Below are 12117 nucleotides of genomic sequence, written 5' to 3' on the forward strand. Positions count from 1 at the left end.
TTGCATTGTCATGGACCCCTGGAATATACCTATAATCCCAACTAGTTTGAAGGCTGAGGCAGGAGGATTGCACGTTTAATGCTAGTCTGGGAAATTTAGCAAGACCCGGTCTCCAAAATATTAAAAGAACCAGAGAGGGTTGGGGTTGTGGCTCAGTGGTAGAGCACTTACCTAGCATGTGTGAGACACTGGGTTTGATTCTCAGCTCTGCATATAAATAAATAAATAAATAAAAATAAAGGTCCATCAACAACTAAAAAAAATTTAAAAAATAAAAAGAACTAGTAACGTAGCTCAGTGGCAAAGTACTTGCCTAGCACATGCAAAGGCCCTGAGTTCAATCCCTAGCACACTCAAAAATTAGCATGCTTTAGGCCAGGTATTACATTTGTTTCTATAATGGCTAGATAGCAATATTCTGTGCTATTCTAAGATTTGGGTCACAACTGTTCTGCCATTCTAGCACAAATGCTGCCATAGGTGATCCTTCAGCAAACAACCATTGCTGGATTCCAGTAAAACTTTGTTTATAGATACTGAAATTCAGTTTTTTTTGTTTGTTTTTGTTTTTTGGTACTGGGGATTGAACTCATGGCACTCGACCATGAGCTACATCCCCAGCCCTATTTTGTATTTTATTCAGAGGCAGGGTCTCACTGAGTTGCTTAGTGCCTTGCTTTTGCTGAGGCTGACCTTGAACTCTCATCTTCCTGTCTCAGCCTCCCAAGCCACTGGGGTCGTAGGCGTGCCCCAACACATCCAGCTGAAATTAAAATTTTATATAGTTTTTATATTTCATAAAATATTATTTGGAGTGTTAAAAAGAATGGGAGTGTAACTCAGTGGGGAAAGACTACTTGTCCAGTATGCATGCGGCCCAGGGTTCAGTCCTAAGCCCTGTGAAAACAAAGTCTTTAAAAAGCATTCTTAACTTGTACAAAACAGACAGTGGGTCAGATTGGCCCTCGAGCTGCAGCATGCCATCCCTGCCTTAGGCTATACTTACATATTTGTATATCTAAACTAAAGATATATGTGCTTTGCTTTTGCTTTTAATCACCAGAGTAGAATGTGCTCAGTGTAAAACTAAAGTCCTTCAGAAATACTGTATAGAAAATAAAAGCCATTCCCCTATAAAGCTCACACTGTGACAGTTGCTTAAAATTGTTTGGAATATACTCTAGAAATTGTTCTTAGATGAATACATTGAATTTTATAATGATTTATAATTCAGCCTTTTGAACTGATTTTGTGCTTTTTATTTTCAAGGTGCAGCAGGCAGTTGAAGAAGAAAATTGTTGCTTTGGAACTATTGATACCTGGTTATTATACAAGCTCACAAAAGGTAAAAGTAGGGCTGGAGATATAGCTCAGTTGGTAGAGTGCCTCGCAAGCACAAGGCCCTGGGTTCAAATCCCCAGCACCACAAAAAAAAAAAAAAAAAAAAAAAGGTAAAGGTGACCTGATAGATCTATCTCAAGTAAGTGAAATTGGACGGAGAGAAAGGATTTGCCTACAATTAAGTAGAAGTTACCTTTTCCTTCCTATATCCCAGACACACTACTCCTGGATGTGATGGTGCATACCTGTAATCCCAGCAGCCCGGGAGGCTGAGGCAGGAAGATTGAGAGTTCAAAGTCAGCCTCAGCAACTTAGTGAGGCCCTAAGAAACTTAGTGAGGCCCTGTCTTTAAATAAAATATAAAAAAGGGCTAGTGTTGTGGCTCAGTGGTTAAGTGCCTCTGGGTTCAATCGCCAGTACCAAAAAATAAAATAAAATTGTGATGGAACCTCAAATATAAGACTGGGCAACAGTCTTGATTTTAAGAGTGGTAAAAATCAAGTTGAGTACCACATCTGCCCCATTGCAGTTGTATATAAACTATTATGGGCCTTCACTTAGCAGCTCTGAACCTCTTTCCTCATCTTAAAATTGGGGGTCAGAAAGTGACAATCTGTGAAAGTGCTTTCATAAGCTATAAAAGTTCACAAAGAGTGGGAAATTTCTCTGGAGACTGTATTGGAAATATACATTTTGGAATGAATATGAGGGTTGGCAAAGGAATAGATCATAATCTAAGGGTAGATTTTTGTTATTATCTGATAATAAATATATTATTCCCCATGTAAATCTAGGTTCTCAATATGCCACCGATTTTTCAAATGCCAGTACAACCGGACTTTTTGATCCATATGAGGTAAAGACTTTTTCTTCTTCTTTCTCAATTGGCAATTTTTGTAAAATTTCAGTGGGGTTCTTTTAATTTTTTAAAATTAATTTATTTTTAATTGATGAAACTTGTATTTATTTCGTACAATGCAGTGTTTTGAAATGTGTATGTAGGTTTGTCAGTCTGTACATTCTGATGATGTATTTTCATGCACAGATGTGTTGGAGCAGGCTCATTACCTCCATGATTTCCGTACCGCTCGCTCTCCTGCCTCCCGTGAAGGACACAAGGTAATAATGAACATCAGACATGACAACCAGCAACACTGTCCTTGAATTCTTTTTGCTCTGTTGGGAAAAAGCATTTTATTACATGCCTGGGGTGCTTGTATGTTCATTATATAACTTGTTGGCCTCTGCTGAAAACAGTTTGCTGAATTTTAGAATTAATATTCCTAGAACTCTAACCAACTTTTTAATCAATCTTATTTGAAGCCACAATTTTGGATCAGTGGATGAAGAGATATTTGGTGTGCCTATACCAATAGTTGCCTTGGTAAGTCAAAATCACGAGGGTTTCTCTTTGTACTGTAGAAACTAAATGAACAGGGACTAGCTATAAGAGAGACAGAAGGTCCCCGCAGAGTACAGTTAGAGTAATAGGGCTGGGGCTGTAGCTCTCGCAGAACCCTTGACTGGCATGCACCACTGAGTGTCCCTGTGTTCCATCCCCAGCACTGAAGAAAAATCAATTAAAGTATTCTTCTTTTCCCTTTCAAGTTAAAGGGTCCTGGACATGCAAAAGTGTCCTCTGTATTATGCAAAGGGAACTGCTGGGCCAGCCTTCTGTCGTGAAAGCAGCTCATAACTTTTTCCAACTTACTATGTATTGTCTTCCAGAAAAGTGTGTTACATTTTTTGAAGATGTATTCTGGGTAATGTTTGGTTTATATTTGATATTATGAGACAAAAAACAGTGATGGGGCCAGTGTTTAATTTGTATTGGATGCAGTATATTCATAAACAGTCAGAGAACAATTTAAATTAGAGGAGAAAGTTGTGTTTGTGTTTTGAAAAATCCTTATTAAGCATCTACCCCTATAAAAACTGGTGTAAACATTTTTTAGTTTTGTTGTTTTTGATTTATGTAAAGGTCCTTTCCTCATTATTCTTTTTTCTCTGGCTAGATGAGGAGTCAAAAGTTGGAAAACCCCCCCAGAATTTGCTACCGATTAACAGACTGTGTAGAAACTCCAGTGTGGCCTTTTATTTTCTGTAGCAGCATAAGCAGCAGGCAGAGACCCAGTGTCCCTAGATGAATGGTTTCCATAGTAGCTGACCAGCAGGCAAGGGGAAGGGAAGTTAATTCCCAGGTTACAAATTCATGGTCATTTAGGAAGAATCAGTTTTACTCAGTTGGGGGATAGGTTTAGGAGTAGATTAAGGTATAGCTGGAACAATTATAGATTAGTGAAGAAGGGTTATTTAGGTGAGTTTTATTTTTATTTAAGTTACTTATTTATTGTGTTGAGTCTTGAACCCAGGGTCTTGACATGCTAGGCCAGTGCTCTGCCACTGAGTTATTATATTCCTCAGCCCTAGATTAACCCTGTCTTTAGCATATGGCCATATAACACTGGGGAAGTGGCTCAGTGGTAGACCTCTTGCTTGGCAGGCATGAGGCCCTGGCTCGACCCCCAGCATCACTGAAAATAAAAATATTTGGTCCTGTAAAGCCAGTCACAACAGGTGCACTTGAAATGATGAGACAGGAGGATCATTTGAGCCCAGGATTTCAGGACTAGCCTGGATAGCATAATAACATCTTTTAAAAAAATTAAAGTAGGATTAGGAATATATGTCGGTGCTAGAATGCTTGTCTGAGGCCCCGAGTTCAATCGCCAATACTGAAAAAAAAAAAAGTTTTTTTAAAAAAATATTTTTTAGGGACTGGGGAGATAGCTCTGTTGGTAGAGTGCCTGCCTCACAAGCACAAGGCCCTGGGTTCAATCCTCAGCACTGTGGAAAAAAAAAAAAAAAAAGTATATATATATATATATATATATATATATATATATATATATTAGTTTTGGTGAACCTTTATTTGTATTTATTTATATGCAGTGCTGAGAATAGAACCCAGTGCCTCTGACATGCTAAGCAAGTGCTCTACCACTGAGCCCCAGCCCCAGCACCTGAAAAATATTTTTAGTAAATATAAATAAATAAATATAGCATTACTGTGTATGTACTATGTTTAATTATATTAACAAAATATATTCTAATTTTCTTACAAAAATACATGGTTGGAGCTGAGTGCAGTGGTGCACTCCTGTGCTACTGAGGAACTGAGGCAGGAGGATTGCAAGTTAAAAGCGGTCCTGGGCAATTTAGCCCGATCATGTCTCAGGGCTGGGGATGTAGCTTAGGGGTAAAGTGCTCCTGTGTTAAATCCCTGGTATTGAGAACACACACACGCCCGTGCACACACATATATGGTTGGGAAAGGACTGATTTTGACTTAGATATGTTTCAATTTAAACATTCGCCCATCACTCTTTTTTTTTTAATTGTCTGAGGATGGAACCCAGCAACTCCTGCATGCTAGGCAAGTACCCTGCTGCAGAGCTACACTCTCAGCCCTACCCATCATGCTTAATAAAAGAGAACTTGTGCAGTTATTTTGACTAGTGAATGGAAAACTGTAAGTTGAGAAAATGAAAAATCTTAATTTTTTTCTATAGTTTTTATTTTGACCTTTATTTCTTAAGATTATTTATATGATGCTTAAAAGTGATGAAGTAGATTGTCCATTAAAAATTCCTGAGGCAGGGGCTGGGAATGTAGCTGTTGGTAGAGGCTCGCCTCGCAAGCACAAGGCCCTGGGTTCAATCCCCAGCACCGCAAAAAAAAAAAAAAAAAAAAAAAATTCCTGCGGCAAAAACAAGCAAACAAACAAAATCAATAATAAAAATTCCCAAGGCACATTAGTTTACCACACAAGCTGGTCCTAAAGAGACTCTGGTCCTATAGATTTTGCTCCCTCTTTTCTTTGGGATGTTATTTTTTTAATTTGAGGAAAAGACAAATGAGAACGTAAAATATTTAATCAGAAGACTGCAATAAGTGAGGCAGTGAAGTATAATGACGTGGACCCCTGCTAAAGGCGGTAGGTCTGACATTTGAACACTTTTGGTAGGTCGGCGACCAGCAATCGGCCATGTTTGGAGAGTGCTGCTTCCAGACAGGAGATGTGAAATTAACCATGGGAACTGGAACTTTTTTGGATATTAATACTGGAAATGACCCTCAACATACTGTTGGAGGTAAATAATTAGAATTTATTGTGGTCTAATGTCAACTTTTATATTCATATGTGTTTGGTGACCCCTAGGCTATTTCCCCATTTTATGTTAAGGATATTTTCAACACATTAATATTCCTAGAAACAGTTAATCCCCATTTTTAAAAATTTCCTTTAAACTAGTAACATTAAAAAACAATAGAGGACTGGGTGCTGTTACACATGCCTATAATCCCAGCAGCTTAGGAAGCTGAGGCAGGAGGATACAGGTTCAAAGCCAGCCTCAGCAATTTAGCAAGACTGAAAGCAACCTAGGAAGACCCTGTCTCAAAATATAAAATAAAAAGGACTGGGATTGTGGCTCAGTGGTTAAGCACTCCTGGGTTCAATCACAAGTACTATAAAAAAAAAGAAGAAAAAGATGTTATAGAAAAAAAAAAGAGTGATTTGTCAACTTTCCAAATATTTGTCTGTATTACAGGTTATATTTAAAACTTCTTAAGGTTCTAAATATATCCCCCCCTTTTATTTTGTGGTGTTGGAGATTGAGTCCAGGTCCTTATATGTGCTAGACAAGTACTCTACCAATAAGTTACATGTTTCCTATTTATTAAAGAATTACTCTTTCTCTGAACTTTTTTGTGATACTTGTCAACTAGTGATGCACACATGTTTCAAGTCTTAATGACAGTTGATGACAGTTGCCAAGAATTTACAGATGTGCAAACAAAGAAATCTAGATTGTAGAACTATTCCCTGGAGGTCTGGGGCTCTTGGTTTGGACTGTTTCCCTCACATGATTACTCAGATCTGGGTTTTAAAATCTTTTTTCCTGGCTTCCATACCCGATCCAGCTGTTCCTTTCCCCCTAACTGGTAAAGTGAAAGCTAGAAAATGTTGATCATTATACTTGGCTGTTTATATTTAGGAGCCTTGTTTGAATACCAGAGGTAGATACAGCAGCATAGCTTTCTAGCAAACTGATCTTGTAGTAACTTTTACTTCTCCAAATATTTATTGTCATTCTTCTAGAGATATAAGCATGCCTATAGCTAATATAAACTAATATTTAGGAACTTAGGTTGTAGCTCACTGTTAGCACACTTGCCTAGTATGCATGGTGCCCTGGGATCAGCCCAGCACCACAAAAACAAACAAAAAAACAAAAAAACTAATATTTATTGTTCATATTCTATGCCAGGCACTGAGCTAAATTCTTTAAATTCTTTTCATGTGTTAACTCAGTTTATTCCTACAACAGCTCTCTGCCATAGGCCATTTTACAGTGGAGGGAAGGCTAAGAGGTTAGAAATTTGAAAGATCACAACTAGGTAGTGAGAGAGGACTGGAATCTGAACCCAAGTGGTCTGACCTAATAGGCACTTTTCTGTTTTTTTTTTTTTTTTTTTTTTTTTAATTGCATCGTTCTTTAATGGGCACAGTGCACATGCCTGTAAATTCCAGCGACTCAGGAGGCTGAGGCAGAAGGATTGCAAGTTCAAGGCCAGCCTCTGTAATTTAGTGAGACCCTAAGCAACTTGGTGATAACCTGTCTCAAAATAAAAAATAAAGTGGTTACATGCCTCTGGGTACCTAAATTAATAAATAAATCACATCTTCTGTTGGAACAGTCTAATGATTTGTGTACCTATTACATGACTTCATTTGTTTGCTTGCTTTCTAAGGCTTTTATCCATTGATCGGGTGGAAGATTGGGCAAGAAGTTGTGTGCTTAGCTGAAGGCAATGCAGGAGACACTGGAAGTGCCATAAAATGGGCTCAGCAATTAGGTAAGTTGACTTTCAAATGGATTTCACAGGTTGGACTTAGGAATTCTAGTATGCCACATGATTGTATATCAGTAGGCAACAAATGGGTATTAAAGAAAACATTGCAATGTCACAGAGTAGAAGAAAATATGGAATTCTTATGGTGGTAAAAGCTAGGTATACAGGAACCACAAAGGAAAAGAATAATAGACTTAAGTGTCTAAAGTATCAGAATGTATAGGGGGAAATGTCCTAGGTAAAATAAAAAGGTTGATAAAAACAGGGGCTGCGGATATAGCTCAGTTGATAGAGTGCTTGCCTCACATGGACAAAGCCCTGGATTCAATCCCCAGCACCACAACAACAACAAAAAACAAAACAAACAAAAAAAGGTTGATAAAAACAATTTGTAGTGTATGTCAGGAAAATGAATAAAATTACAAAAAATGGACAGAGGAATACAGGTATTTCATAATAAAATGACTATTACAAACTGTTGCTCACAGCCAGTATTCAAATTAATGCATTTAATATTACCTGTTGCTGGGCAGAGTGGCACACAGCTATAATCCCAGCTACTGGAGAGGCTGAGGCAGGAGGATTGCAAGTTCAAGACCAGTCTTAGTGAGACTATGTCTCAAAATTTGAAAAGACTTGGGGTTAGCTCAGTGGTGGGCATCCCCAGGTTCATTGCCCAGTACTACACACACAGAACAACTTTTCTTTGTCTATTATCAGTCTGTTGTCAAAGATTAATGATTTTGATGATGCTCAGCATTGGTAGAAATGTAGAAAAAAAAGTGTTATCGTTTTCCATTGGGATGATTGTTAATTAGAATGGCCTTTCTGGAAGACACCCAGGTAATATGTATCTTTTTACAGAGGGCAGACCCTTTGCATGCACTTCTGTTGATTTTCTTTTTTTTTTTGGGTGCTGGGGATCGAACTCAGGGCCTTGTGCTTACAAGGCAAGCACTCTACGACTGAGCTATCTCCCCAGCCCCTTCTGTTGATTTTCTATGAAAATCATATGAGTGTCCAAGATGAATACATATAGGAATGTTTAAGTAGCAATTGGAAATAAGTTCTGTTTAGTAATAAAGCCCATAGTAAATGTCAGTATAGTCATACAGAGCTGGGTATGGTGGCACACACCTGTAATCCCAGCAGCTGGGGAGACTGAGGCAGGAGGATTGAGAGTTCAAAGCCAGCCTCAGCAAAAGCAAGGCGCTAAGCAACTCAGTGAGACCCTGTCTCTAAATAAAATACAAAATAGGACCGGGGATGTGGCTCAGTGGTTGAGTGCCCCTGAGCTTTATCCTCAGTACCCCCGCCCCACAAAAAAAAAGTGTATTCATACTGGGCAACAGTGTACATAGCTGTGTAGTTTCATATCTTTTTTTTTTTTTTTTTGGTACTGGGATTTAACCTGGACACTCTACCATTGAGCTACTACATCCCCAGCCCTTTTTTAAATTTTTTATTTTTAGACAGGGCTTTGCTAAGTTGCTGAAGGTCTCACTAATTTGCTGAGGTTGACTTGAACTTGCCATTATCTTGTTTCAGCCTCCCAGGTCACTGGAATCACAGGCATTTGCCATCTTGTCTGGCTGTAATTGCATCTTAATGACGTGGACCATATCTGTGATACGTTATGGAGGGGATGCAGCATTTAAAGGATAGCCTGTATAAGTCAGTTTTACTTCGAATTACTTTATTGAGATATTATCCATGTACATATAATGCACCGATTTAAAGTGTACATTCCAGTGTTTTTTAGAGTGTTCATGTGGTGTTACAAACATCACCACTATTTAATTTTAGAATATTTTTATTACCTTTAAAAGAAACATCTTACTCATTGCACTGACACTGTTTTAACCCCATCCTTCTCACCCATATCCCTGAGCTACCATTAATCTCCTTCCTGTCTTGGATTTGCCTATCCCTGCCTTTTCTTCTGATGAATTGCATTATATGTGGCCCTTTGTAACTGACTTCTTCCACTAGTGTTTCCAAGGCTCACACGTGCTGTAGCATGCTTTAGTAGAAGGAAAATGGGACACAGACGAGCAATGCAGAAAGCAGGCAAGGAGATCCACACATAGAAAGTTTTATTTGCCAGTCTGTGCCTGGCAAAGGCCATCACTCGGGAAAAGGAGAGAGGCAGGAAAAACTTAGCTCTGGGGTATTTTATGGGGTCATTTGGGGGCTCGCATGAGCTCCTATGAGCTGCTTGCTTAAGAACTTAAGATCGCTGCTGGGACAAGTGAGGGCACGTTCCCATGGGGTGATTAATGAGGGGTGGGAAGGGTAGGTTATACTTTAACTCCCATTTTTCTCTGTAAGTACCCCTCTAGGCCGGGAAAGCAACTTATGGTAAGAATTTAAAATGGCCGCATAGATGCTAAGCCTTGGACCTAATAATTAATACTTCATTTCTTTTTATTGCTGAATAATATTCTATAATATGAATAAACCATAATTCTTTTATGCATTCATCAGCTGTTGAACATTTGGGATGTTTCTGCATTTTGTCTTTTATGAATAGTGAACAGCTTCTGTTATAAACGTATTTCCTGCATAAAGCATAAAATATATACTAAAATATTAGTAATGCTTATAAGTAATTTAATTATAAGTAATTTCTATAATTATAAGTAATTATAATTAAATTATGGTGCAACTGTGACTTTATACTTTGCTGATTGTAACTGAACTGATTTGTTTAAAGACAAAATATCTGTTGGCAGAAAACACAGTCCAGAAGGAAAGTACCAGTTTCTCCCTCTCTCCATTTCTCTTTCTCTTGGAGCGTATACCTCCATTATAAGCATAAGATTACTTATTAACAACAAAAAAAGTTTATTTCAAAGCTCTATCATTTAAATGCTGCTTCTTTCTTAAATGTGTTTCTCCTAATATTCTAGGCACATATTTAATAACTCTAGGTTATCAAAAATAAAAAATAGAGCTTACATATTTCATCTCTTTTAGTTATACCTTTATTACTTTTATTCCTTTGCAGAAGATGCAAAGATAGAGCAAATAGTTGATTTCACATTCATTGGTTAAAAACAATTCATTCCTGAGTTCCACATGATGTGGGCATGTTATTAAAGGGAGTCATTTCCGTTGCTTAGGTGGATCCCGGTTCAGTCATTGTGATTCTAAAATGCTGAAAACTCTTCTCTGGGAGGTGGGGCCAAATGACCTGACCTTGAGAAGGGCTCTGGATTTCTGTGGAAGCACAGACTTTCCTGAAGGCCAGTCCCATCTCTGGCAGGAAAATGAGACTGTTGTGAAGGGAGAGATTAATTCAGAGTTGAATTATTTTCCTTTAAATTTCAATAGCTGGCAGAGCTAAATATTGCTGGTATTTGCTGATATTTGTCTGAAATTCAAATAAAAAATTTACATTTATTTGAATATATTTTCTGAAAATTTGCTTTAATAGGCATATTGAAAATAATAACTGAATTATATTCAGAGAAACACATCATGTCAGAGCCTGAGCGACCCTGTCAACTCCTTGAAGACCTTCAAGCTCTATGGCTCTGAGCCTCCTTGTCTTTGTGTGACGTGGTAGTCCTGTTCCGTTCTGATTGGTGGCTTCCTCCCACCTGTTACTGGTTGAATAACTCAGATTCAGGTGTAAAAGTTGTTTAAACTGGGTTAGTCTTGGTTTTGAGATTTGATTTCTAATCTTTTCCACACTACTTCTCTCTCAGTAACTCCCCCTCACCTTAGGCCACATTTGGGTCCCCATATGATCATTTCAGTTTGGTCCATTTCTGCTTCCCTTCTTTACTCTCTCTTCTATTTTACTATTTCAATCTTATAAATAGTCAAACATCCATTGGTTTTTTTAAAAATATTTTTAGTTGTAGATGGATGCAGTACCAGTATTTATTTTTATGTGGTGTTGAGGCTTGAACCCAGGGCCTCACAAGTGCTAGGCAAGTGCTCTGCCACTGAGCCACAACCCAGCCCCCATCAGTGTTTATTCAGTGAATTAGTAATTGAGTTCTCAGGATGCACCTGGCACTCTGTGCTAGGACACCAGTGACCCTCCCTGCCCTCGTGGAGGTTATAGCCTAGCAGGAAAGACACACATTAAATGAGTTTTTAGGACTATTAAAGTTGAGTGTGGTGGTATGCATCTGTAGTCCCAGCTTCTCAGGATGGATAGACAGGAGGATTTCTTGAGCGCAGGAGTTTGAAGCCTGTCTGGACAACACAGGAAAAACTTGTCTTAAAAATCGGTGTGTGTGTGTGTGTGTGTGTGTTGTGTTACTTTCAAGGGTTAGGAAGGAGCAGCAGTAGTAGAATCAATGATTGCCTTCTAAAGGGAGGACTTTGTCTAGTCTGGGGGAATCCAAAGATTTCTTTAAAGAAGCAAGTAGTGTTTCAGTTGAACCTGAGGAGAGGATGAGAGGGGTTGCCAGGTGGGGGAGGCAGTTGGTCAAGGAGTGGTCCTAGTGTTATCCTTGGTGTGCCCAGGTGGGGTGCAGGTCCTTTGGGTTCCAAACAAAGAATTGAGCAAGCCAGTCTTGATAGTGCACACCTGAAATCCCAGCAGCTGGGGAGGCTGAGGCAGGAGGATCGTGAATTCAAAGCCAGCCTCAGCAACTTAGCAAGACCCTGTCTCTAAATTAAAAAAAGAAAAAAAAAAAAAAGAAAGAAAGGAAAAAAAAAAAAAAACTGAGCTAGACCCACAGAAGTAACAGGCAAAGTACCGATTTACTGAGGGTGAAGGTAGCGCCCCATATAGTAGAGTGGAGTGGACTGAGCAAGAGAGAGGCTCCAGGCCTGGATGTCTAGAAGTGAGTGTCTTATGTGCAGAGCTGGGACGCGTTCTCTTCCCCATGTGGA

The 12117-nt window shown here is 38.7% G+C and overlaps 1 protein-coding gene across 3 annotated transcripts in view; it reads left to right on the forward strand.

Annotated features, from left to right (window-relative positions):
- Nucleotides 1-12117, forward strand: part of Gk5 (glycerol kinase 5) — a 70351-nt gene that overhangs the window by 34646 nt on the left and 23588 nt on the right. For all 3 annotated transcript variants that reach the window (XM_047565342.1, XM_047565343.1, XM_047565344.1), the window contains 6 exons: nt 1270-1345; nt 2136-2197; nt 2387-2460; nt 2665-2725; nt 5369-5495; nt 7159-7263. In XM_047565342.1, the coding sequence (XP_047421298.1) occupies nt 1270-1345; nt 2136-2197; nt 2387-2460; nt 2665-2725; nt 5369-5495; nt 7159-7263 (505 nt within the window). The remainder of the gene's footprint in view (nt 1-1269; nt 1346-2135; nt 2198-2386; nt 2461-2664; nt 2726-5368; nt 5496-7158; nt 7264-12117) is intronic.

This window comes from Sciurus carolinensis, chromosome 9, assembly GCF_902686445.1.
Source record: "Sciurus carolinensis chromosome 9, mSciCar1.2, whole genome shotgun sequence".
Lineage (NCBI taxonomy): Eukaryota > Metazoa > Chordata > Mammalia > Rodentia > Sciuridae > Sciurus > Sciurus carolinensis.